Source organism: Sturnira hondurensis, unplaced genomic scaffold (assembly GCF_014824575.4).
Source record: "Sturnira hondurensis isolate 20B ecotype Veracruz unplaced genomic scaffold, ASM1482457v3 Scaffold0020237, whole genome shotgun sequence".
Lineage (NCBI taxonomy): Eukaryota > Metazoa > Chordata > Mammalia > Chiroptera > Phyllostomidae > Sturnira > Sturnira hondurensis.
In genome coordinates this window covers 2,446,043-2,471,836 of record NW_028092868.1, presented here as the reverse complement: position 1 = coordinate 2,471,836, position 25,794 = coordinate 2,446,043, and the positions used below count along the sequence as shown (strand labels likewise).

Below are 25,794 nucleotides of genomic sequence, written 5' to 3'. Positions count from 1 at the left end.
TAAGCGACCGAGAAATTGCCAGCCTCTCAGAAGCACAATTCAAGACACTATTTATCAGGATGCTCACAGAACTGGTAGATTATAGTCACAAATTAGAGGAACATAGTCACAAATTAGAGGAACATATGAAGGCTAAACTAATTGAAATGAAGGGAGATGCACAGGAAACCAATAGTGATGGAAAGGAAACTGGGACTCAAATCAATGGAATGGACCAGAAGGAAGAACNTCACCTACAAAGGAGTAGCTCTGTCAGCGGATTTCTCAAAAGAGATCTTCCAGGCAAGAAGGGGCTGGAAAGAAGTATTCCAACTCATGAAATCCAAAGACCTACAGTCAAGATTGCTTTATCCAGCAAAGCTTTCATTTAGAATGGAAGGACAGATAAAGTGCTCAGATAAGGTCAAGTTCAAGAAGTTCATCATCACCAAGCCCTTATTATATGAAATGCTAAAGGGACTTATATAAGAAAAAGAAGATGAAAAATATTAACAGTGAAAGGAGAGCAAACACAGTTATTAACAAACACACCTAAAACAAAAGCAAACCAAGAGGACAGCTAGATCAGGAGTGGAACCATAGAAATGAAGAACACATGGAGGGTTAGCAACAGGGGGGTGGGAGGAGGAGAAGGGGGGAGAAGGTACAGAAAATAGCATAGATGGTAGGTAGAAAATAGATAGGGGGAGGGCAAGAATAGTGGGGGAAATATAGAATCTAAAGAATTTGAGACGTGGTTGTAAACTAAGGGGGGAGAAGGGTGGGGGAGGGAGTGTGTGGGTGGAGGGGAATGAAGGGGGGGAATAGAACAACTGTAATGGTATAATCAATAAAATATATTTTTAAAAAAAAGAAGTTACATCTTACTAAACTAACAGAAGAGGATGTGCTTGAAATAGGAAACCTACCCACCAAGTGAGTAAGAACATTAAAAAAAGAAGGCCCTTTCTATGCCAATATGCCAAACTGTAAGGGAAAAAAATTAGCATGAATAAAAAAATTAAGGCCAATAAAAATGCTAACCCCAAACCAACGTGAACTGTAAGTAAACTATTATACAACACTCAGACGTGAATTATTTGAAGATATGAAAACACCATGAATTAGGAATTCCAACTATGAATCAGAATGGACAGTCAAGAGGAAAATGACAGTTGCTTGAACTCAGAAAGACAGAGGAGAAGAAAAACAGCATTATATTAGAAATTAAGTCTAAATTAAAGGTCCCCAAGAGGAAAATAAGTTTAAATGAAAATAGCCCTGGCTGGTGTAACTCAGCGGATTGAGTATGGGCCTGCGAACCACACCATCGCAGTTCAATTCCCAGTCAGGGCACATGCCTGGGTTACAGGCCAGTTCCCAGTAGGGGACACATAGAGGCAACCATACATGGATATTTCTCTCCTCTCCTTGTCTTCCTCTCTAAAGATAAATAAATAAAATCTTTTTTTAAAAAAAGGAGCCATTTAATTTAAAAGGAAGAAGAAAATAATAAGAGTCGTGGAAGAAAACAGGAATAATCAAGGAAGGAAGATGGGGTAAAGTGTAGACCATCAGAGAGAAAGTTTTTCAACTGGGTGACAGCCAAGGAAAGTCTAAATTGTGTGTAATTAGAGTCCCTGAAGAAAAAACAAAACAGTAAAACAGCTAGTACTTAAAACTATAACCCAGGAAAACTTTCCCGAAATAAAATTACTGAATCTATAAATTTAAAAAGCCCTCCTTACCTGGAAAATTGAATGATCAAGATACGTCTTAGTACAACTATTAGACTTTAAAGATAGGGCAAGAAATATAGATTCCAGACTTTTAAACATCATTATTCAAAGCTAGATAATAAAAGAACATCGTTTTCAGGAAGCTTGATGAAAGAAGGGATGAACATGAATTTTGTATGCAAACTGGAGAAGATAAGTTTTGAAATGGAAAAACTCAGAGGCTGTATAAATATGCTGTTCCCTGAGGACTATAGAGTACAAGCTTCATTCAAACGAGGTGATGAGGGCAGTATTGATTAAAAATAAATGATGAGCATTCCATGTCTTCAACTGGAGAGCTAAGACTAGAACAATAGTGGGAACACATAGAGGATGGTATGTAAACATTAAATCATCTGACAAGTCTGCAAGCCAGACGATCGCGGTTCGATTCCCAGTCAGGGCACATGCTTGGGTTACAGGCCAGTTTCCAGCAGGGGCCAGTTCCCTGCAGGGGATGCACTAGAAGCAACCATACATTGATGTTTTTTTCCTCTCTCCTTCCCTTCCCCTCTAAAGATAAATAAATAAAATATTTTTTAAAAAATCATCTGACAGTGAGTACAATTGTAACTAAAAGAAAATGGGAGGAGAGACACAAGAGAGAAAGAATAATATAATTGTGTCATAAGTAATAGGTGTAAGTCAAAGGATGCCGTTTAAAATATAGTCTATTTTAAATATAGACTTAAGAAATGACAAATATAGATGGAGGTGTAGGTAATGCTTCACTTTCTTGCACAACCAAAAGAAGGATAACAACCAATTTAAAAACGAAAAACAACCAGAACTGCCGGAAAATAGAACTGTATGGAAGTCCAACAACAAAGGAGTTAAAAAAGAAACATTAATTCAGTCTGGTAGGAGGGACAGAGAGGATGTGCAGCAAGGCAGCAGATTTGCTTGGGGATAAAACAGAAGGAACAACTGGGGAGACAGTGCAACTCAGGTTCCAGCATGAGAAAATAAAGTCTCAAAAAATCTCTGGCTGTAAAAATCTGTGGAGGTTGCTACAGTGGAAGAAACCACCAGTGTCACAGGACAGTCCATTGGAGGGACCCGTGGGGTCCTGGAATGTACATAAGCCCACCCACCCAGGAATTAGCACCAGGACAGCACCTGAAAGGGCACAATCTGCTTGTGGCAAGCAAGGGAAGTGACTGAAAGCAGATGAGAGCCAGGGAAGTGGGTTTCCCCTCCCTGGTGAATATCTAAGGTCTCACCCCTTACAAAATAACAGGTGCACTGAGACCAAGAAATATTGCCCAAATGAACAGATCAAAACTCTGTGAAAAAGAACTAAGTGATAAGGAGATCATCAGCTTATCAGATGCAGAGTTCAAAACACTGGTAATCAGGATGTTCACAAAAATGATTGAGTATAGTCACAAAATAAAGGAAGAACTGAAGGCTCTATGAAGTGAAATAAAGGTTAATATACAGGGAACCCACAGTGAAGGTAAGGAAACTGGGACTCAAAGATTTGGAACAGAAGGAAGAAATAAACCTTCAACCAGAACAGAATGAAGAAACAAGAATTCAAAAAAAAAAAAAAAATGAAGAAGCTTACAAACCTCCAGGACAATTTTAAATGTTCCAACATCCAAATCATAGGGGTGCCAGCAGGAGGAGAGGAAGAACAAGAAATTGAAAACGTACTTGAAAAAATAATGAAAGAAAACTTCCCCAACCTGGTGAAGGAAATAGACATACAAGTTCAGGAAGCTCAGAGAGTCAGAAATAAGTTGGATCCAAAGAAGAACACAGGAAGACACATCATAATTAAATTACCCAAGATTAAAGATGAGAGAATCTACAGAAAAGTGTACTTGAACAGCAATTAAAATTTAAAAAGAATAAAGATGAGAGAATCTTAAAAGCAGCAAGAGAAAAGAGCAAGAGAGTTAACCTACAAAAGAATTCTTATAAGACTATAAGCTGATTTATCAAAAGAAAACTTGCAGGCAAGAAGGGCCTGGAAAGAAGTATTTTAAGTCACGAAAAGCAAGGACCTACATCCAAGATTACTTGATCCAGCAAAGCTATCGTTTAGAATGGAAGGGTAGATAAAGTGCTTCCCAGATAAGGTCAAATTAAAGGAGTTCATCATCACCAAGGCCTAAAGGGACTTATATAAGAAAAAGATGAAAACTATGAACAATAATATAACAAACTCACAGCTATCAACACCCGAACCTAAAAACAAATAACTAAGCAAACAACTAGAACAGGAACAGATTCACAGAAATGGAGATCACGTGGAGGGTTATCAGTGGGGGAGGGGCAGGGGGAGAGTGGGGAAAGGTACAGGGAATAAGAAGCATAATTGGTAGGTACAAAATAGACAGGGTGGTTAAGAATAATATATAAAATGGAGAAGCCAAAGAACTTATATATACAACCCATGGACATGAACTAAGGAGAGGAATGCTAGAGGGAAGAGGAATACCAGACAGAGGAGTGTAAAGGGGAAGAATAAAATGGGACAACTGTAGTAGTGTAATCAATAAAATACTTTTAAAATTTTATTTATAAAGGAAGAAACTTCTGACACATACTGTAGCATGGGTGAACCTTGAGGATGTCATGTTAAATGAAACAAGCTAGACACGAAGGACAAATACTACATGATTTTGCTTCTATATGGTATCTAGAGGAGTCAAATTCATGGAGACAGGAAGTAGAATAGCAGCTACCAGAGGTTAGGGGAGGGGAATGGGGACTTACGTATTACTTAATGGGGACAGAGTTCCTGGTTGAGAAGATGAAAAAGGCCTGAAAATAGAATGTGGTGATGGTTCCACAACATTATGAATATACTTAATGCCATTGAATTACACACTCAGAATGGTAGATTTTATGTTATGAATATTTTATCACAATTTAAAAATAAACTATAGAGCCCTGGCTGGTGTAGCTCAGTGGATTGAGCTACAGTGGATTGAACGTGGGCCTGAGAACCAAAGGATCGCAGTTCGATTTCCAGTCAGGGCACATGCCTGGGTTGCAGGCCAGTTCGTGGCAGGGGATGCATGAGAGGCAACCATACATTGATATTTCTCTCCCTCTCTCCTTCTCTTCCCCTCTAAAGATAAATAAATAAGGTGTTTTTAAAATAAATAAGTAAACTACAGAGACAGGAAAGAAAAGTATAAATACAGATATAACCACTAAAATTAAAAAATACAAATATTTTTTCAATGAAAAGAAATATTTCTAAAACACACCACATAGGTAAGTAAAATTATATCATAAAATGGCAGAGTTGAGTCCAGATATATCAGTAATATCAAGAAATGTGATGGGGCTAACTCATATAATAAAGAAAAATGTTTTCAAATTTGCTCATAAGGCAGAACTGAACCATGCTGTGTATTAGAGATAATCCTAGAACAGTGATTTTTAAAGTCTTAAAATAAAGGAAAGTAGAGAGGTTTAGCAGTCTACTGGAAACAATAAGAAAGCAGGGATTGCCATCCTGATACCCAATAAAGTAGAATATGTAAGGATATAAAAGATTATATAAAATATAATCACATTATATTTAATAATTTACAAAGTATGTATTTTATTTTAAATTATATAAAATATTTTTATATTAAAATGTATAGATACTTTCTTTTTTATATTGTATTGCTGAGTGTTAAAGTTCACTGATACTGTCTTTGATGTTTAATATGCTATTAATCTCATTCAGTTAATTTTTCATTTCAAATATTGTGCTTTTATCTCTAGAAGTTTAATTTGGGGCTTTTAACTGTCTTCCATTTTCTTCCTCATTGTGTTTGTTTTCCTTCACATTCTTGATCACATGGAGCGTATTTACAACTTTTAATATCCTTGTCTGCAATTAGATTTTATTGTTTTAAGACTTGTAGTTCAGTTCTTTGGGGTCAAATCTAGAGGGGCCTTTACTCTAAGGTTAATTTCATTCTTTCCCTAAAGCATGGACTAATACCCTATGAATTCATCTAGGTCTCTCAATTCTCTCTGACTAGTGGCAACTCAAACAATTTTAGGTCTATCATGAGATCTGGAGATTGGCTTAAAAGCTCTCCAGTAAGCATTCTTTTCCTTGAAGTTCTTCCTGGTGTCATGGGGCTTTACCCTAAGCATGCATAAGTTGCTGTTTGTCTGAATGCTCAAACAGTCTTCTGTGTAGCTATCTGGAGCTCTTTGCATGTCTCCCTGTTTTGGGGTCCTGAAATTTTAGCGGTCTCAGCCTCTCAGACTCCCAGTTTCTTTCAACTCAAGATTTCTGAGTTCTGTTTGGGTATCTTTGCTTGGACTGCAGTTGTCGAATTGCCTCCAGGCTGAAAGCCAGCATAATAGTACAGCTGACTCTGTTTCCCTTCTTTTAAGGATCACAGTCCTGCCCATTGTCCAGTATTTTGTCTAGTTTTTTTTTCATTGTTTATGGTGATAGGATAATTCCGTACCCTGATACTTTCTCATAGTCTGAAGTGAAATTCTTAAGGCTGTTCAAAATTGACGTCACCACTGAGCAGTACATACATCACATGCCTCTGGATGTGGTATCCTTGCAAGAACACAGTGTCACTATGCATTACTCTGTACTCTTCCAGACTGGTTGAAATCTCATCATGACAAAATAGAATAACCAGTATGAAGAACAGTCCATTAAAAACCAGGGGTGGGAGGGAACTATATTCTTCACCAATGTCAGTGTCATGAAAGAGAAAGCTGAAGAATTATTCCAGATTAAAGCAAACTAAAGAGAAATGAAAACTAAATGTATTCTGTTATCCTGGACTGAATCTTGTATTTAGAGAGAGAGGGAAAAAATGCTATTTTGGGTTATTTCACAAAACTGGATTAAAGAAAGTATAGTAGATAAGAATATTTTATTAGCATTAAATTTTATAATGCTATACTCTGATTATATAAGGGAATATTTTTGTTTTTATGAAATGCACCCTGCCTATTTAGAGCTAAAGGGGTATGATTTCTGCAACTTACTCTCAAATGGTTTCGGGGGGGAAATAGAGCAGTATGAAATGATAGGGCATATAGTGCAAAAGGTTCATTTGGTGAATCTAGGTAAAGAGCATTATTTTTGTATAACTTTTCTAAAAGTTTGAGAATACCTCCAAATAAAAGTTTTTAAAAATAGGTACCTGGCCAGTGTGGCTCTGTTGTTTGGAGTCATCCTGTGCAGGAGAGGTCACTGGTTCAATTCCTGGTCAGGGCAGCTACCTAGGTTACAGGTTCAGACCCCTGTTGGGGCATGTGTGAGAAGCAACTGACTGATGGATGTTTCTCTCTCACATCTGTGCTTCTCTCTCTCCCCCCTCTCTAAAACTCAATGAACATGCCCTCAAATGAGAATAAAATAAACCTTTAAAAAATAGTGGTGTAGTACCCATTAAAGCTAAACACAACACGTATAGGGTGGAGCAAAAGTAGGTTTACAGTTGTTCTTGTAGAAAATAATAGAGTGATTAAGAAATAGTAATACAAGAATAAACTCTGTTTTTTGTACTCACAACTATAAACCTACTTTGCCCCACCCTGGATTCTATGACCCAGTGGTTCTAAGAACAAGTAGCTCTTTGGATAAATCCCTAGTCCTTTTTAGGTATCTACCGTGTTTTTTGGACTATAAGACGCAACTACCACCACCACCCCCAATTTGGGAGGAATAATGGTTGTTAATGCTGCCATTGAGTTCTGTTTACATTTACATTGGTGAAATATTACATTACTTACATTATTAAATATTTTACCACATTTTTGCTTCAAAATTTTTTTCTATTCTCTAAAACATAGGTGTGTCTTATGGTCAGAAAAATATATATTTTTTAATTTTACTTTTTTGGTTTTTATTTTATTACTTTTTTTTTTTGAGAGAGAGGAGAAGGGAGGAAGAAAGAGAGGGCAAGTGTAAGAGAGAAACATCGATTGGTTGCCTTCCACACATACCCCAGACGACCTTACCTACAACCCAGGCATGCACCCCAACCAGGAATACTAACCAGCTAGGTTAATGGGATAATGCCCAACCAATTGAGCTACTTCAGCCAGGATACTCCCTAGTCCTTTTTAGTGTTTATTTGAAAGTGTATGATTTTTCTTGAGATAAAACTAAATTGTTATAATGCAGTGGTTCTCATAGTGCGGTCCCCAAACCAGCAGCATCACCATCAACTGAGATCCTTTTTGAAATGCATGTTTTTGCACCTTTGTCCAGAATGAGAAACTCTGAAGTTGGGGCCCAGCAATTTGTTTTTTAATAAGCCCTCCTGGTGATTCTGATACATTCTTTACTGGAGAAACCCCTGCTCTAGTGAACACTTTAGGAACTACCGTTGTCTTCAAAAGTATTTTTTTGTTTGTTTTCAGCTTCTCCAACTTGGGAAATACCTGCTACATGAATGCTATTTTACAATCTCTGTTTTCACTCCAGTCATTTGCAAATGACTTGCTTAAGCAAGGTATCCCATGGAAAAAAATTCCACCCAATGCACTTATCAGGTAACTGTTATGTACTTACTAAGTAACCTTTTACCTTATTGATCATAGAATAATGGAGTTTTAGAAGCTTAAAAAAATTTTAAATATATTTTATTGATTATGCTAGTATAGTTGTCCCATTTTTCCCCCTTCACTCCCCTGTACCCTGCACATTCCCTCCCAACCACATTCCACCCCTTTAGTTCATGTCCATGTGTCATACTTGTAAGTTCTTTGGCTTCTACATTTCCCATACTATTCTTACCCTCCCCCTGTTAGACACTTAAAATTTAATGTGCTATGTTAACAGTCTTTAAAATAGAATACCATTCAGTGTTTTGTAAAACGTGTGAAACTGGTCTCTTTTGTTTTACCAGACGCTTTGCACACTTGCTTGTTAAAAAAGATACCTGTAATTCAGAGACCAAAAAAGATTTACTCAAGAAAGTTAAAAATGCCATTTCTGCTACAGCAGAGAGATTTTCTGGTTATATGCAGAATGTAAGTATCAACGGTTTTTAAACACTTTAGAAATAGGGGAACTTGAAATGATTTTAGTGTGTTACCTGATTTTTATTTTAAAGTGAGATTTGTATACATATGTTGTGTTCATCACAGGTTGAAAAACCTGAGGATTTCTGGTAAGGTTTAGTGTGACTTTTCTGTGTATTTTATCAGCTTTTAATAATACACATGTGGTCTATCAGTGCAGCAACTTGGGCTATTTTAGCTACAAAGAGTGTTTTTTTAAATCACCTTTAAAAAGAACAAGAAGTGATTCAATTATTTATTCATACTAATCTCACTGATACTAAAGAATATAAAATTCATCATTCGTTCTTATTCACAAAGTATGTAAATTGTGAGATTAAATTTGGTCTTTTTAATATAATGTGTTGACTTTCAAGTGCTTAGTTTTAATAAATCACAGTGTTGATAAGCTGTTATTATGACTAAAATGTTTTGATCTGATAAAACATATTGTGCCTTCTTAGGATGCTCATGAATTTCTAAGTCAGTGCTTAGATCAGCTAAAAGAGGATATGGAAAAATTAAATAAAACTTGGAAAATTGAACCTGTTCCTGGAGAAGAAAATTTGCCAGATATTTCAGCCACTAGGGTATATACTTGCCCTGTGATCACTAATTTGGAGTTTGAAGTGCAGCACTCCATTATCTGCAAAGCGTAAGTAGTCTCCAAGAAACCGCCTTTTCCTCTTGATTGTTTATGGCAAGGGATTGAAGCTCTCATGGAAGTTTCAATTCTTATCTTTATTCTTATGTCATGGAAAAACATAAATACAGACATCTTTTTCCAGTGTCATTATCTTTCATAAAAATGCTTGGTTGGTTGAGAATTTAGGCATACTTAAATGTTTTGTCATATGCTTTAGTGATAACAATTTTGAATCTACCCCTTCTTTGCGGGGGGCAGGGGTGTGTGTGTGTGTTTTCTTCACTGTGTGGAATATCAGGTTCTTTGAGTTCTTTTTACCCTGAAAAGACTTGTTCCTCTTAGTTGCATATTTTGTTGAATGAAAAAATCATTTTTAATAATGGATTTTTACAAAATAGATCAAAATTTGGATATTTTTTAACTTCTGCAATGCTTTTTAATAACTAATGTAAACATGTAGTTATTCAGATTTACTTTCTACATTTAAATAATTCCACATTCATTATATCATATTAAAAGGTTCTATTTTAATTAGTCTTCAAGAATTTATTTATTTATTTAGAGAGAGGGAAAGGGAAGGAGAAAGAGAGTGAGAGAAACATTGGTGAGTTGCCTCTCACATCTTCCTTGACTGGGAACTGAACCTGCAATCCAGGCATGAGCTTTGACTGGGAATTTAATTAGCAATCTGTTGCTTTGCTGGATGACGCCCAGCTAATAACTGAGCCACACTGGTCAGGGCTCTTCCAGTTATTGATAGTACATCTCTAAATACAATTTTTCAAAGGCAGTGGAATTCTTCACAGCTCCATGTAAGTGAGAATTATTTCTGTGGCTTTCATAAATGACTTAATATAGAATCATTCAGTCATTTTACCTTACCCCTCAAAATATTGTGTATGCTGTTTGGTTGTATCTTGTTACTCTATGTCACTAGGGAGAAACCTGATTTTGTGGGTAATCTATTTCTTCCTGAAAATCTTCCTTATTTATTGGAAATTCACAGTTTCACTAGTACATCGGGGTATAGACATTTTTTGTTAATTTTGCTTTTAATATGGAGCTTTTTCATCTGAAAATTTAGTGTTTAGTTTAAGGAAATTATTCTCTGAATACTGCTTTTCTTCCATTTATGCTGGAACTCTGTAGAAATACTCAACACCCGTATATCTATTTGCTCTCCATTTTCTGGCTTCCATATATATCTATTTTTCTTAGGTTGCTCAAAATGATAGTGTTCCTTGAGGTCTCTTCCAACTTAAACATTCTAGTATTTTTGGTTAGAATTTCGAACACTGATGTGGAATGTGGACACTAATCTATGACATTTCTTAACTTCATGATTTCTTCAGCCCTTTTCCCTTCAGTGGATAAGTTACTTTTTAAAGAAAAAGTCCAGGCCTTACAAGTGCAGCGTATCTTCTTATAAAAGCTAGAGAACCCATCAGCAGTTACTATTTGGCTAAACAAGCCAAAGGGTTTGTTTAGTTTTTTCCATTAAATAAAAGACTGATTTTTTTTTTATTTTCACCAGTAACTTTACTGATTTGCATACTTTGAGTATGTTGGCTATCTCCCGCTATTGGCTTCTAGTGGGTAGAAGCCAGGGGTGCTGCTAAACACTTTCCAATGAATAAGACAAGCCCTACAGCAAAGAATTATTTGGCCACAATGTCAATAGTACCAAGAAACTTTGCAGACCCCTTTTGACATGTTTGATCAGGCACAGCAACTTCTCCATACACTGCACAAATTTGTGTGTGTGTGTGTGTTTCAGTTGTGTTTTTAACTTTCTTGAAATAATAAAGCATAACATACCAAAAATGTTGCGTATTTTCTTCCATGTTCAATATTAAAATGGCTGCACAAAAAACTCAACAATTTTGGTGAGGTTTTTTTTTTTAATGTACACTGATGGTGGCGCTGTCACAATACAGTCTAACCATTATTTTGAATGAAGTTAAAGGCAACTAATCACTGCTAGAGCTATTATACAGAAAAAACTAAACGAAGTTTTTGGCCAGCTCCATAATATGGCAGACAGCCATCCTTCCCTTTCTTCCAGTGTACTTTCTGAACAAAATTTGTTCAAGTCAGAGAGAAAAGCAGTTTTTGATTTTTATTTCATTTAATTGTGGGAGTACCAACCAAATTTCTTTTGATGGGCAAATTTCAGTCACTTCTGATAGAAATGTCCATAGGGGGAAAGAATACCACATTAAGCCTTCGCGAGTGTGGCTCACATGGTTGGAGCATTGTCCCATTACCAAAAGGTTGCAGGTTCTAGCCCCAGTCAGGGCATATACCTAGGCTGCAGGTTCACCTCCAATCCAGACCTGTACAGGAGGTAACCAATCAATGTTTTTCTCCCTTCCACTCTCCTTTTCTCTCCAAAACAATGACAAAATGTCCTCAGGGTAAAGATTTTTTTTAAAAAGACCACATCAAAGTGGTGGCTGCTGCATTGTGCCAACAGCGTCAGTCAGGCACTGCAGTTGTGCAGCTCCCAAATGTCAGGTGTCCGACAGTTGCGGTGTGTACGCTGGTACATGGAGCGATATTGCTCACGGGATGTGGGTGCACCAGGCAGCTAGGCTGAACAGTGGCCCAGGAGTTGGCGAGTGTGGGAGGCTACATGGTTCTGTGGGACTGCAGTGCTACAGTTGTCTCCTCAAAGGCCTTGCCTTCCTTGCTTTAGAAATAATTTTCTTTCAGACTGTTCTTTAAACACAAAATAGTTTCTGGTTGAAGGAAAATTCCATATACCTTATTTCTCATTGTAATTTTCCATGTTTAGTCTCTTTCCCTTCTTGCTGTAGGTTGGCTTGGTCAGTTTGCCAAAATACCTATTTTTTTAAATTGACTGGTTTTTTATTATATGGCATTTCAGTATATCCTCAAATATGAATAATTATGAACTCTTCATTTGAAGAACTTAAAATATCTAAAATTAAAGTACTTAATATGCCCTGTAGAACCTCCTCCTATCATCTTCCCTATCTCGATAATGACATTTCTGGAAGTGTATTTCTGAACTCTTTTCTTTCTCCTGCACTGGTACATCTAATGTCAGCAAACCATTTCAGCTGCTCACAATACATCCAGAGTCTGACCCCTTTTTACTACCTCCACTGCCGCTACTTTGGACTATGCTACTATCATCTCTTGCCTGGATTGTTGCTTTCCTTCTAAACTGGTCTCTGTGTTTCCTTTCTTGTTTCTCTGTGGTCTGTTTTAAACACATTAGTCAAAGTGATCATTTAAAATGAAAATTAGTTCCTGTCAGTCTTCTCTTTGTAACCCTTAAAAGCTGAAATCCTTACCATGGTCTACAGAACTCTTTATGATCATCTTTGAGCAATCTTTATCTCCTAGTGAACTCTGACTTCATCTCCTACCAATCTTCCTTTTGCTCATTCTGTTCTAACCAAAGTAGCTTCCTGCCTTTTTTCCAAAATGCTGGGGTCTTGGTACCTAGAGGCCTTTTCACATTTTAAGAAAGTGCTTAAATACTTACAGTTGAAGTTCTGCCTGTGTTTATTTAATAAGGGTTAAAGTAAATATGTCTTAAATGTTGTATGTTTCTTATGCCTAGTCATAGTCTGTCAGTACTTGATAAGTTCTGTAGGGGAACAGTGTTTCTGAAGTGTATCTGTGTTTATTTTGTGTTGCAGTTAGGCTTCTGAATGCTTAGATTTGTCTTCTTTTATTCTTACAGATGCGGAGAGATTATTCCCAAAAGAGAGCAGTTTAATGACCTCTCCATCGACCTTCCTCGAAGGAAAAAACCACTTCCTCCACGGTCAATTCAGGATTCTCTTGATCTTTTCTTTAGGGCAAGTAGTATCTTTTGGTATTTTTATATAACTAAATTTTACATATCAGAAATCATATATTTGAAGTTGGTTTCTTTAAGGCAGAATGTGGACAAAATTCTTGCAGGGAAAACAAATGAGAAATAATTAATAAATGATATTTTTAAAAGCTTGATAAAACTCATTGAAGAAAATTGATTGCTTGAGTAGATTATACATTTGACTGAACAGCAAGTGTTTTAGACAACCTTGGAAGCAGCTACTTATAAATAAATACTAATTTTTGAAGCATAAGAAGTGACACATGCTAAAATGTGGGTTAAAATTGAAGACACTATGTAAGTGAGTATACTAAGATCTGAGGAATAAAAAAATACTCTTTGCTTTCCTTAGGTTGTATGTACCCTGTTAGAAACAACAAAGGAAGAGTCAGTTTTATCCAAAGCTGTAAATATGTATTTGGGTCTGTAATACACTGTTACAGATATTCTGGGACCTATTGTGTAGCAGTCCTTGTAACTGATGGAAATTTGCCAGGATTATAACTCTTTTTTTTTTTTTTAAGATTTAATCTATTTATTTTTAGAGAGAGGGAAAAGGAAAGAGAAAAGGAGGGAAAGAAACATCAGTGTATGGTTGCCTCTCATGTCACCTCTCTGGGGACCTGGCCCACAACCCAGGCATGTGCCCTGACTGGGAATCGAACCAATGACCCTTTGGTTCACAGCCCACGCACGCTCAATCCACTGAACTACTCCAGCCAGGGCAGGATTATAACTCTCTGTCTTTATAATAGTGGTTCTTGTTTTGTTGTAGCAAATGAGAAGAATTGTGTCTCCCTAAAGTTTAAAAAAAAAACTTTGTGTTTTAAATGATGAACATTTAGCTCCACCCAAAGATACTCTGCTTTTCCTTTTGTTTTAATTATTCCTTACTATTCTTGTAATTACCATAGGATTTAAGGTTTTTCTTAGGTATCTTTACCCCTGTTTCATTAAGGGTTTCTTATTTCAGTTTTCTCTAGGTAATGATATTCACCCCAAACTTTGATTCTTTTAAAGCAGTTGTTTTTAGGGGGCTGTTACAAGAAGATTGAGTCCCATTATAAGAAAGGGGTAGTTACACCTAACAAACAGACCAGGAACTTCAAGTAACCTGAAGGTGATCTTATTTGCTCTGGCCAAATGTTAAGTTTGGGTATACTCTTGACGGTGGTTCTTGTGTATTCATGGGGAAAAGATTGAGAATCTGATGCTGTACCATCTAGTTATTGTCATAGATATTTAAGGTGTAACCTTGATTAAGGTGTTTCCTTGTTTTAAAAAAAAGGAAATTAGAGCGGGGCTGGGAATACAAGAAAGAAAACAGTACTTGAACAAGAGTTAAATTAAAAAGAGAAATTAGAAATTCTGAAACAGGATATAATATTGTAACTGTATTTTGAAGATTAGGTCTTAGTTCAGCAAGGTTCGTGACTCTGGAAACAATGAAACTGGTCGTAGTTGTCATTCCACTGAAGTAGTATGACGAGAGATTAGTAGGATTTAATGGGGTAATGCTGATTCAGCTTCATGCTTCTTTATTTTTCCCTCCTGTCTTTCTACAGACAGAAGAACTTGAGTATTCCTGTGAGAAGTGTAATGGGAAGTGTGCGCTTGTCAGGCACAAATTTAACAGGCTGCCCAGGTAAAATTAAGTGCTCTTTAGTTTTTCTTCTTTAAAGATCTTAGAAATATTACTGAATAAGTGAGGTTTACCAGAATGGATTGGTAAAGAGAGTCAGCACAGCTGGACGATGAGGAGGGCAGAGGATGCAGATGTGGATGGCAGAAGAAAGGGGGGGGTTTGGGAGGTCGGATCTGTCTCTTTCATAGTACCTTTTTACTTTTGGTATGATTATTTGAAAATTTAGTCAAAATATTTGACATATGATACTAATTTTAGTCTCTTCACATTAGTTTGTATCCTTGTGTTTTCTCGAGTTGTGAATTTAAAGGTTGTGAATTCTGTAGCATATTTTTTGAAAGAAAAATAGAGTTAACTACAATTTACAAATTTTTGAGGTTGTGGCTTTTGTGATGAAGGTGTATGTATATGGTAAGAAAGGAAACAGTTTAGCATGAATCAGAAACTGTTTTTGCCTAGAATTGAGATTTATTCCCATAAGAGTTCTGAAATTTGGTAATTAAAGTGTTCCTGTACACTGTGAAGTGTAACTAGTCCATCAGGGAAAGATTATGCTCTATGTCAGAGATGAGATGGTTGCCACAATATTAACTAAAAAGAAGTGTTTTAGGAGCAACTATAAAGGACACTTTGGACAAAACCAAATTGGCAGGGGTGGGCAAGGGAGGGAGGTGGGTTGGGCTGGGGTGGTGGGTTGTGGTAGGGGGTAAATGCAGAAAACTATAATTGAACAATAATAAAATGATTTTAAAAAACAAAACAGCAAAAGATAAAAAATAAATGGAATACATCTTTTTTTTTTAAGTGTTTTTAACAGCTAAAAGCCTTTTCAGACCCACCAACCAGATGTGCCATGAAATTTTGCAGAACTACTAAGTGGAGAAAATTTTTCTATTTCTCTCTTAGCTTTCTTCAGAGAAAATCTACTGAAATAAGAATACTTTTTGTCAGAAATCATCTTGAAAAAACTCACCATCAAACATAGGGCTATTTTAACACTTTAGTTAAAATTATAACACCTGTTTTTTAAAGCTACATAATATTGAAGCAAATAGTTTAAGAATTTAATGCAATATTAATATTAGTATTTAAAAACTTAGTGTTACTATCTGATGTGGGGGTGGGGGTTGGTGTGTTTTGTTTCTCTAGGAATGTTACATTTAACCTAAATGCCAGTGTTTTGTTTTTATTTATTTATTTTTTAAAAGATTTTATTTATTTATTTTTAGAGGGGAAAGGAAGGAGAGAGAGAGAAATATCAATGTATGGTTGCCTCTGGTGTGTCCCCTGCCAGGAACTGGCCTGCAACCCAGGCATGTACCCTGACTGGGAATTGAACCGCAATCATGTGGTTCGCAGGCCCGCGCTCAATCCACTGAGCTACACCAGCCAGGGCCAGTGTTTTATTTTTATTTGTATTTTTAATACCTAGCACAGTGCCTAGCACGAGGCAGATAGTTAGTAGATGTTCTTCTGCCAAATGTTTAGTTTGGTCAAATGTATTCTTTAAATCAAGAGCTATCTAACATGGTTAGTTGCTGTGATCTCTTTTCACCTATAAGAGGGCTACCTTTGTTATGTACAGACTAGTAATGTGATCATTTCCTGTTTTCAGGATCCTCATTCTTCATTTGAAGCGATATAGCTTCAATATCACTCTCTCACTTAACAACAAGATTGGGCAGCAGGTCATCATTCCGAGATATCTTACCCTTTCGTCTCATTGCACTGAAAATACAAAACCACCCTTTCCCCTCGGTTGGAGTGCACATGTGGCAGTGTAAGTCCTTGAGAGAGAATATCTTTGCCTTTGCTTTTAAAATAGGAACGCTTTAATAATTTAATTAAAAGAATGATTGAGCTAGATAGATAACACAATTCCTGGGTAAAATCAGACCAAGAGGAGATTTTAATTTGGCTTTATTTGGGGATTTTGTGTTAAATTAACTGCCTTCTTAAAGTATCTGAAGTAGTAAATTGAAGTAATAAAATGCTTAAGCAGAATTCTTCCAAGTACATTAGTTGCCTTTCATAATTAATTAGTCATCTTTTAAGGCAATGCTCTTATGCTTTTAGATCACTAGAAGACAGGTTGATACGTGTTGGAATAGAAACTTAATTTGCATGCTCATAAAAGTCACCTGAACAACTAAAATATTGATTTCTGTGTTCTTTCGCTAGAAGATCTGTTTCATTAGATCTAAGATAGGACTCAGGACTCAATATTTTTAACAAATGCCTTTACTGACTCTTTGGACTATTCAAATCTGGGAAATAGGGTATTAAATGTTATACTGGGCTCCCAAAAATATATTATATCTTCATAAATGTATTATTACCAAGAGAAGTGTAGAACTTCAGTGGCTTCTAGAAATTTTTACATGTGAAAAGAAGTAACCTTTAATTTTTATTTTGCTTCATCATGTATTCTGGGGAAACCTGAGAACTTCTCTGAACTTTCTTTTGCATAGTTTCATTACTTTGAAACTGTGTATTATAGTTCTTTTTTATACCTGAACTCTAGTTTGATAGTCATAAAGTTGAGAACTTTAGAGGTGAAAAGGATTTTAGAGATTTTTTTTCTAAATTCTTAATTTTACAGAAGAATTCCAGGGAGATGAAATAATTTTCTTAATACTCTACTTTGGCTAAAGTAGAATAATAGACATTTCAGAAAGTGAATGAACATTTGCTAATGTGAATTGATACAGTTTTGTAAAAGTGTGTTTCTCCTGGGTTAATCATTTAAATATATACTACATTATATAAATTTATACTAAAGGTGTTAACAAGTCTACTAATAGAAATGTGTTCCCAGCAATTATTATTGTATCTGGATTTTTGTCTTAAGGCCTTTCTTTGAAATATATGTGGTTTTCGGTTCTTCGTTGTTTTGTTTTTTATTTTGCTTGAAGCAGCTACCCTCTCCTGGTAGAGTTATTGCTCTTTCTGGCAGTAGTACTGTATCAAACCATCAGTGTGGGCTCTTTATACATAATCACAGGCCTGACCCAGGCTACCTGACTATAATTTAATAGCCTTAAGACTTTGGACACATTCCTTGACCTATTCATAGGGAAAATAATAGGGTGCTTGTAAACTTAAATGATGGGAAATACATACATTCTTACTGTAGTGCATGACATCTAGTAAGCCCTCAAAAAATGAGAGCTGTTGTTATTTTATTGCTTAAAAGTAAAGTACTAAGACAAGATAATTTTTCCCAAGCTGTTTTTTTTATATGCATTACCTTTGTGATTTTGTTTCCAGTGCTCTTTATTTAATGAGGTCATTGGATGAAGGAGAGGCCGGCGATAGTATTTTGTTTTCTCTTTTGGCCTCTGTAGCTAGTAGAGGTAGTATAAACGTTTGATTTTTTTTTAAGATATGTAAGAGTCTATAGTGCAGAATAATTCGTTTTGTAAGTTAAATATATATGTTAATAATGTAATTATATATATATTTTCTAATTTTTTTATAGTTCTAGACCATTGAAAGCCTCTCAAATGGTGAATTCCTGCATCACCAGCCCTTCTACACCTTCAAAGTGAGTTATATTTCTTTTATACCCAAAATTTGTATTTTTAAGGATTTGGCTTATCCCCTCCCCTTTTCCTTGTTTCTCTTTTTGCATGATAACTGCTCTGTATTTCTGTACTTTGAAGTGTTCCTGAATCTGCTTTAAACTATAATCTAGGGTATTAGAAGTTTTTAACAGTGAAACAATTTCACATGGTCCTCTCAAAATTTTGTTCTATAGTATCTTAAATCATCTGTTAATATGTAATATTTTCATCCTTCATCTGTAGAATAATTGACTGACGATGAGGAATTTTAAGGATTAAAGGGCTGAAACAACCCATATTGATATAAAGCACTGTTCTTCAAAGATACACATGGAAATCCCAAAATATCTTATTACTTGTTGCTAGCCAGTCTGGGACTTCTTGTTTTACACAATGAGCTGGAGCTGTTCTGAAAGGAGACAAAAGCAAACACACATTAGAATGTAGCTACTCTGCAAATGTTTTATTTATTTATTTATTTATCTATCTATCTATCGATTGATTGATTGATTGATGACCAAAAGTTTGTCCAAGAAGGAAGCAAATGCTTTTTAAAAAATATCCCTGTTCTTTACCTAAACTAGAACCACATAGTTCCTGATTAGACACTTCTAAATGACTTACTTGTCATTAGTCTTTAAAATTAGTTTTCCTGAAAATTTGTTGTCCAAAAAAATACTTTTAGAAAAGACACTTTTGTTGTTTAAGGGCTTTGGGGGGGATTATATTACCATAAAATGACATTTGGGAATTGCTATTTTCTTTTCCTCCTGTTAATTATTTTTCAGTGCAATTAAAACCAGATGACTAACATGACTAGAAATCTGAAATGGTACCGATATGAATACTCTTGCCCGTTCTCAAGATACAAATGAGCAATACCACTTGGCTGCTTAGAAAGTGAGCAAGTGATGCATTTACAGGATGAATATTTTTCATTACTACAGGCAAGCTGCCTTCTGTGAATATAGTAATTATTAATGGAATGCACTCTTTATGTACCAAATCACTATAGTTTCAAGAAAGAGATGATTTCATTGAGCTTCATGATACTTGGCATGGTCATCTGTTCTCCAGGGTCTATTGATGTGAGAGTTTGAGAGTTGGTCAATAAAGGATATTAGGCCCTAGAAGACCTGTCATGCCGATCAAACTTAAAAGAGGCTGAGTTATGAAACAATACCATTGGTTCTTTTACAGTGTCCTTTGTCACATGTGACCCTGGTGTTATTGGTAGCCAGGTGTCACCCTAATTCAGTAAAGTATTTACCTGGATAAACAAACTAATGTGTTAAGTTTTGCTTGGTGAGCATGAAATGAGAAATTAAGATGGCTGATTGGCTGTTACTACGTTATACTAAAAACCCTTCTGAAGATGTAACAGGAGGCTATTCAAGTGTTCAGGCTGGAGTGCAGGATATCCTGGCTGCTCTCGGCCACAGACTGTGTTTGGGCTTATCACTGGCCACTTGCCTCTTTTCTTTGATCTACATTGCTCTGCAGTTCTCCTGGTTTCCATTGTGCCCTCTTATTTCTTAGTGCCATCATTCTCTATGTTTATTTAGTTTTCACATTTAGATGAATTGCGTTTTTTCCAATTTCCATTTTACATTTTTTTTAGTAAAGCATATGAATTTATGTTAATCTCCATCAAAGAAAGCTTGTGCTCTTTGACCTTTACCACTTTTTCCTTTAATTTATTTTCAGCTCACTTGGAAGCCAAGACAGTAACACCTTACTTATCTAGTGTCATTGAAGAATATTTGATATTTCACATAAATGAATTTTTATATAACTGAAGCTTGCCTTTTCAAGAATTAATGTTAAAAAATTTAACCATTTTAGGTGGTTATATACTCTATGACATTATAGAATTCCTTATATTCTAAGTAAAATATACTGAAGATAATTTAAATATATTGTATTGACTTGGAATCAACATTATGAGTGTCAGTTATTGCACTGTGTTTTAATATGATAATGCCCTCAGATGACGTTATCTTACAAGATGGTTTACCTTTACATTAAATGACTTTATAGTTCTTTATTTTTGTATTTGTGGTTATTCTCTCTCATTTCTTAGCTCTCATTTCTTGATGAACTTGCTACATTATTTTATACGTCATTTCCTGGGAAAGAAGGGTCCCTGTCTAAAGAGTAAAGTACATGGGCTTTGAAACTGCTGCCTTCCTCAGATGCCTTTTTTTAAATTTTTGAATCCCTGTGTTCTGGAAGGTAGAGGTTGCCAGAAGTCTGACCTACATATAAGTGGATAAGTGGAATGTTACTGTTACTGTTTTTTTTTAAGTACATGAATCATAATTTTAAAAGATTAAAAATTAGTTCTCATGCTCTATTGTCAACATTTTTTTCATTGCTATGTCTGCATGCATTCAGTGGATTACTTGTTTTATAAAGACACTAACAAACAACTTTGGGGCTGATCATTAAAAGAAAAAAGGCACAAACTGATTGGTTTGCTGATAATATGTAGTGCTATAAGAGCTAATTTTCAAAGCATGACTCCTTTGAAGTAGGTCAAAGGTAATTCTTAAATATACCTTTTGATACATCTTTTTTCTATTATATTATTTTCCATTTAGGAAAAGGTTTTTGTTTTATTTTGGGAGTTATGTATCAAAAGAATAACAAGAACAGTGTTTATCAGAATTATACAGGGTTTTTTTTTTCCCCCTTGAATTACAGGTATTTCCCCTTAAAATCCAAGAGTTCATTGGCTTTATGTCTTGATTCAGACAGTGAGGATGAGCTAAAACGTTCTGTGGCCCTTAGCCAGAGATTTTGTGAAATGTCAAGCTGTGAACAGCAGCAGGAAGACCTGGAAAAGGTAGGTAATTTCTCATTAGAATATCCGACAAAGATTTGTATAGCTCTTATTGTCCAAATGCTTTTTATAACCAGCATCAGCAAATTTAATACATAAAATAGAGCATAAACTTAACCGATCAGTTCAAACACTAGTTTTGAATTATTTTTATATTTTTTCAATTATGCTTGACATACATTATGTTACTTTCAGTAATATACGGAAGGTGTACTTCCCAGTAGACATTACATAACTTACTAAGTGATCATCTTGATAAGTCTTATACCAATCTGACACCATACATAGCTATTAGAATATTATTGACTATATTCCCTATGCTTTGCTTTACATCCCCTATAACAATGGGCTTGTACTTCTTGACCCTTCACCTTTTTCACTCATGCCCTCTGGCAACCATCAAAATATTCTCTGCATCTATTCTCTGTTTTTCTTCTTCTTGTTCATTTATTTTGTTTTTTAGATTCAGTTGTTGATAAGTATTTATTGTCATTTTATTGTTCTTTTTTTTTTATCATCTTCAAGGAAGACCCTTTGACATTTTGTGTAATACTGGTTTGGTGGTGATGAACTCTTGGTTTTTTTTGTCTGGGAAACCCTTTACACATCCTTCAGTTCTGAATGATAGCTTTGCTGGATAGAATAATGTTGGTTGTAGGTCCTTGCTTTTCACCACTCTGAGTATTTCTTGTTGATCTCTTCTTTCCTGCAAGTTTCTGTTGAGAAATACCTGGCAGTCTTTTTAGACCTCCCTTGTAGGTAACTAACTACTTTTCCCTTGTTGCTTTTTAGATTCTATCTTTGTCTTTAACCTTTGGCATTTTTATTATGAGGTTTCTTGGTTTGGACCTCTTTGGGTTCATTGTGTTTGCTGCGACTCTGCACTTCCTGGACTTATATGTATGTCTGTTTCCTTAACGAAGTTAGGGAAATTTCCTGTCATCATTATTTTTTAATATATTTTATTGATTATGCTATTACAGTTGTCCCATTTCCCCTTTCATTCCCCTCTACCCTGCACACCCTCTCCCACCCACATTCCCCTCCTTTAGTTCATGTCCATGTGCCATAAGTTCTTTAGCTTCTACATTTCCCATACTGTTCTTGCCCTCCCCCTGTCTACCTACCATCTGTGCTACTTATTCTCTACCCTTTTCCCCTCTCTTCTCTTCCCATTCCCCTGTCTCTAACCCTCCATGTGATCTCCATTTCTGTGGTTCTGTTCCTATTCTAGTTGTTTGCTTACTTGGCTTTTGTTTTTGTTTTAGGTGTGGCTGTTACTAACTGAGTTTGCTGTCCTTTCACTGTTCATATTTTTTATCTTCTTTTTCTTAGATAAGTCCCTTTAACATTTCACATACTAAGGGCTTGGTGATGATGAACTCCTTGAACTTGACCTTATCTGAGAAACTCTTTATCTGCCCTTCCATTCTAAATGAAAGCTTTGCTGAATAGAGCAATCTTGGGTGTAGGTCCTTGCCTTTCATGACTTGGAATACTTCTTTCCCGCCCCTTCTTGCCTGCAAGGTCTCTTTTGAGAAATCATCTGACAGTCTGATGGGAGCTCCTTTGTAGGTGAATAGTCCCCTTATCTCTTGCTGCTTCTAGGATTCTCTCCTTCATTTTAATCTTGGCTAATGTGATTGTGATGTGCCTTGGTGTGTTCCTCCTTGGGTCCACCTTCTTTGGGACTCTCTGAGCTTCCTGGACTTCCTGGAAGTCTATTTCCTTTGCCAGATTGGGGGAGTTCTCCTCCATTATTTGTTCAAGTAAGTTTTCCTCTTCCCCTTCTGGTACCCCTATAATTCGGTTGATGAAACCTTTGAAAATTTCCTGGAGGTTCCTAAGCCTCTCCTCATCTTTTTTGAATTCTTGTGTCTTCATTCTTTTCTGTTTGGTTGTTTCTTTCTTTCTTCTGGTCCACTCCATTGATTTGAGTCCCAGTTTTCTTCCCATCACTATTGGTTCCCTGTGCATTTTCCTTCATTTCACTTAGTATAGCCTTCATTTTTTCATCTAATTTGTGAACAAAATCAACCAGTTCTGTGAGCATCTTGATCACCAGTGTTTTGAACTGTGCATCTAGTAGATTGGCTATCTTTTTGTCACTTAATTGTATTTGCTGTGGAACTTTGATCTGTTCTTGTTTTGGCCTTTTTTATTTGTTTGTTTGTTTTGTCTTGTCTTGTCGCACCCGTATGAGGGGCAGAGCCTTAGGTGTTCACCAGGGCAGGGCAGGGCAACCTGTGTCGCTGGGTTGTTACACTATATGTGGGGACGGGGTCCAAGAGGGAACAATGGTGCTTGCCCTGAGCTCTCTTGAATTTCAGTCCCCTCTGCTGCTTCCCTCCAGCAAACTGGGTCCTTCTGGTGCTGATTCCCAGGTGGGTGAGCTTGTGTACCTTCTAGGACCCTGTGGGTCTCTCCAGCAAACTCCTGTGAGGCTAAGAGTCTCTCCCTGCGCCTCAACCCCCACAGGTGTTTTCAGTTGGTGTTTTGAGGCTTTATTTTCCTGCTGGGACCCTGGGTTGTGCAGTTTGCCAGCCGCCTTGCACGCCCCTCTTCACAGTTGCTGCCTCATTAGGTCTGCCCATTGCCACCCTGCATCTGGGGTGTGCCAGCTGCCGCCTTGCATGCCTGGTGCCACTGCTTTTTTTGTCACGATCCCTCTCCATCAGCCAACTTCACCCCTTCTACCAGTCTGGATGAGTATGTCTGTTTTAACTCCTTGGTTGGAGTTCCATTCCATACACTTCAAGTTTCTGTCAGTTCTGGTCGTTGTTTTGTTTCTAAATTGTTGTCCTTATTTTGGTTGTGTGAGGAGGCACAGTGTGTCTACCTATGTCTCTATCTTTGCCAGAATTCTCTATTGATGTTTTTTAAAGAACCTCCATATTTCATTGGTTCATTTATTTTTCTATTATTTTACTTTTATATTTCATTACTTTTGCTTGATCTTTACAATTTCATTTTTTAAATTTTACTTTGCATTTAATTTACAGGACACACTGAGGCTTTGTGTTTGAGAGATTTTAGGAAAACCTGAAGCATGAGCCAAGACAGGCCTTTCGAGGGAAACAGCTTGGGTGGGCCCAAAAGTTGGGTGGAGCAGGGACTCAGAATCACCAGGGTGGGGCAAACTTGTGAGCCAGGTTGATTGAGTCATAGATATTAGCCTGCTGGCTCTGTTGGAGGAGGATTCATCAAAGGAACAATGGCCTCTGCCAACACCTCTGTCTCCGAGAAAGCTGTCCACCCCCACCCCTCAGCCCTCTCTCTGATGCTAGAGAATTCAGTTCCTCCCCGTATATCTCTGGTGCTTTTCAAGGGGCTGCTCCAGCACTGGACCTCAGTGAGCGAGTCTGAGTAAGTCCATGGGTGAGCCCTTTAAGAATAACTTCCTGGAACTCCAGAAGCCCTCTGTCTTCCTCAGCCTCAATATCCGCTGGGTTTTACAGCCAGTAGTAGTGGGGACTTCTCTCCCTGGCACTGGAACTCTGGGCTGGGGGTCTCGTGTGGGACTCCTCACCTTTGGGGCACCTTTGGAGCTCAGCTACCCCTCCTGATTTTTATCCGCTACATATGGGTGTGGGACCAGCCCATTCCACCCCTCCACCCCTTTTAGGTAATTCCTTGGTCATAGCACTTCCATTCATTCCAGATTTCAAGTAGTTCTGAATGATGGTGGTTCTGTAGTTCAGTTGTAATTTGGGTGTGGTTGTGGGAGAGTGCAAGTATCCCATTTACCTGTGCTACCATGTTGACTGGAAGTGTCAAACATTAGTTTTAGAGTGTGCTTTCTGTATAGCTACAAAACCTGTCTGTTTGAAGATGGATTGAGACATTTTTAATTGAGGTATAATTGACATATAATATTGTATTAGTTTCAGGAGTATACCCTAAGGCTTTTTTTTTTTAATCCACACCTGAGGATATATTTAATGATTTTTAGAGAGAGGAAGGAAGGGAAGGAGTGAGAGAGAGAAAAACACCAGTGTGAGAGAGACATCAAATGGTTGCCTCTCATTACCCCCACCGGGGATCAAACCCACAGCCATTTGGTGTGCCAGACAACACTCAACCAACTGAGGCACCTAACCAGGGCACAACATAGTGATGTGGTATTTTGTATTGCATAATTGTGAAATGATTGCTATAGTAAGTCTAATTAACATCCATCACTATGCATAGTTACCAAAAGAATTTTTTTCTTGTGACTAAAGTTTTTAATATTTACTCTCTTAGCAACTTTCGGATGTGCAGTACCATTATTATTAACCATAGTCACTATTCTGTATGTTACATCCCAGGACTTACTTATTTTGTAACTAGAGGTTTGAACCTTTCAGCCCCTTTCATCCATTATATACACACACACCCCACTCTGGCAACCAGCAGTCTGTTCTCTGTATCTGTGAGTTGGCATTTGTTTTTTAGATTCCTCATATAGCTGAAATCACATGGTATTGTCTTT

The 25,794-nt window shown here is 36.7% G+C and overlaps 1 protein-coding gene across 2 annotated transcripts in view; it reads left to right on the top strand.

Annotated features, from left to right (window-relative positions):
• Window positions 1–25,794, top strand: part of USP37 (ubiquitin specific peptidase 37) — an 81,051-nt gene that overhangs the window by 34,169 nt on the left and 21,088 nt on the right. For both annotated transcript variants that reach the window (XM_037029165.1, XM_037029164.1), the window contains 8 exons: window positions 8,121–8,252; window positions 8,609–8,732; window positions 9,227–9,417; window positions 13,127–13,244; window positions 14,830–14,909; window positions 16,525–16,689; window positions 18,391–18,456; window positions 21,182–21,323. In XM_037029165.1, the coding sequence (XP_036885060.1) occupies window positions 8,121–8,252; window positions 8,609–8,732; window positions 9,227–9,417; window positions 13,127–13,244; window positions 14,830–14,909; window positions 16,525–16,689; window positions 18,391–18,456; window positions 21,182–21,323 (1,018 nt within the window). The remainder of the gene's footprint in view (window positions 1–8,120; window positions 8,253–8,608; window positions 8,733–9,226; window positions 9,418–13,126; window positions 13,245–14,829; window positions 14,910–16,524; window positions 16,690–18,390; window positions 18,457–21,181; window positions 21,324–25,794) is intronic.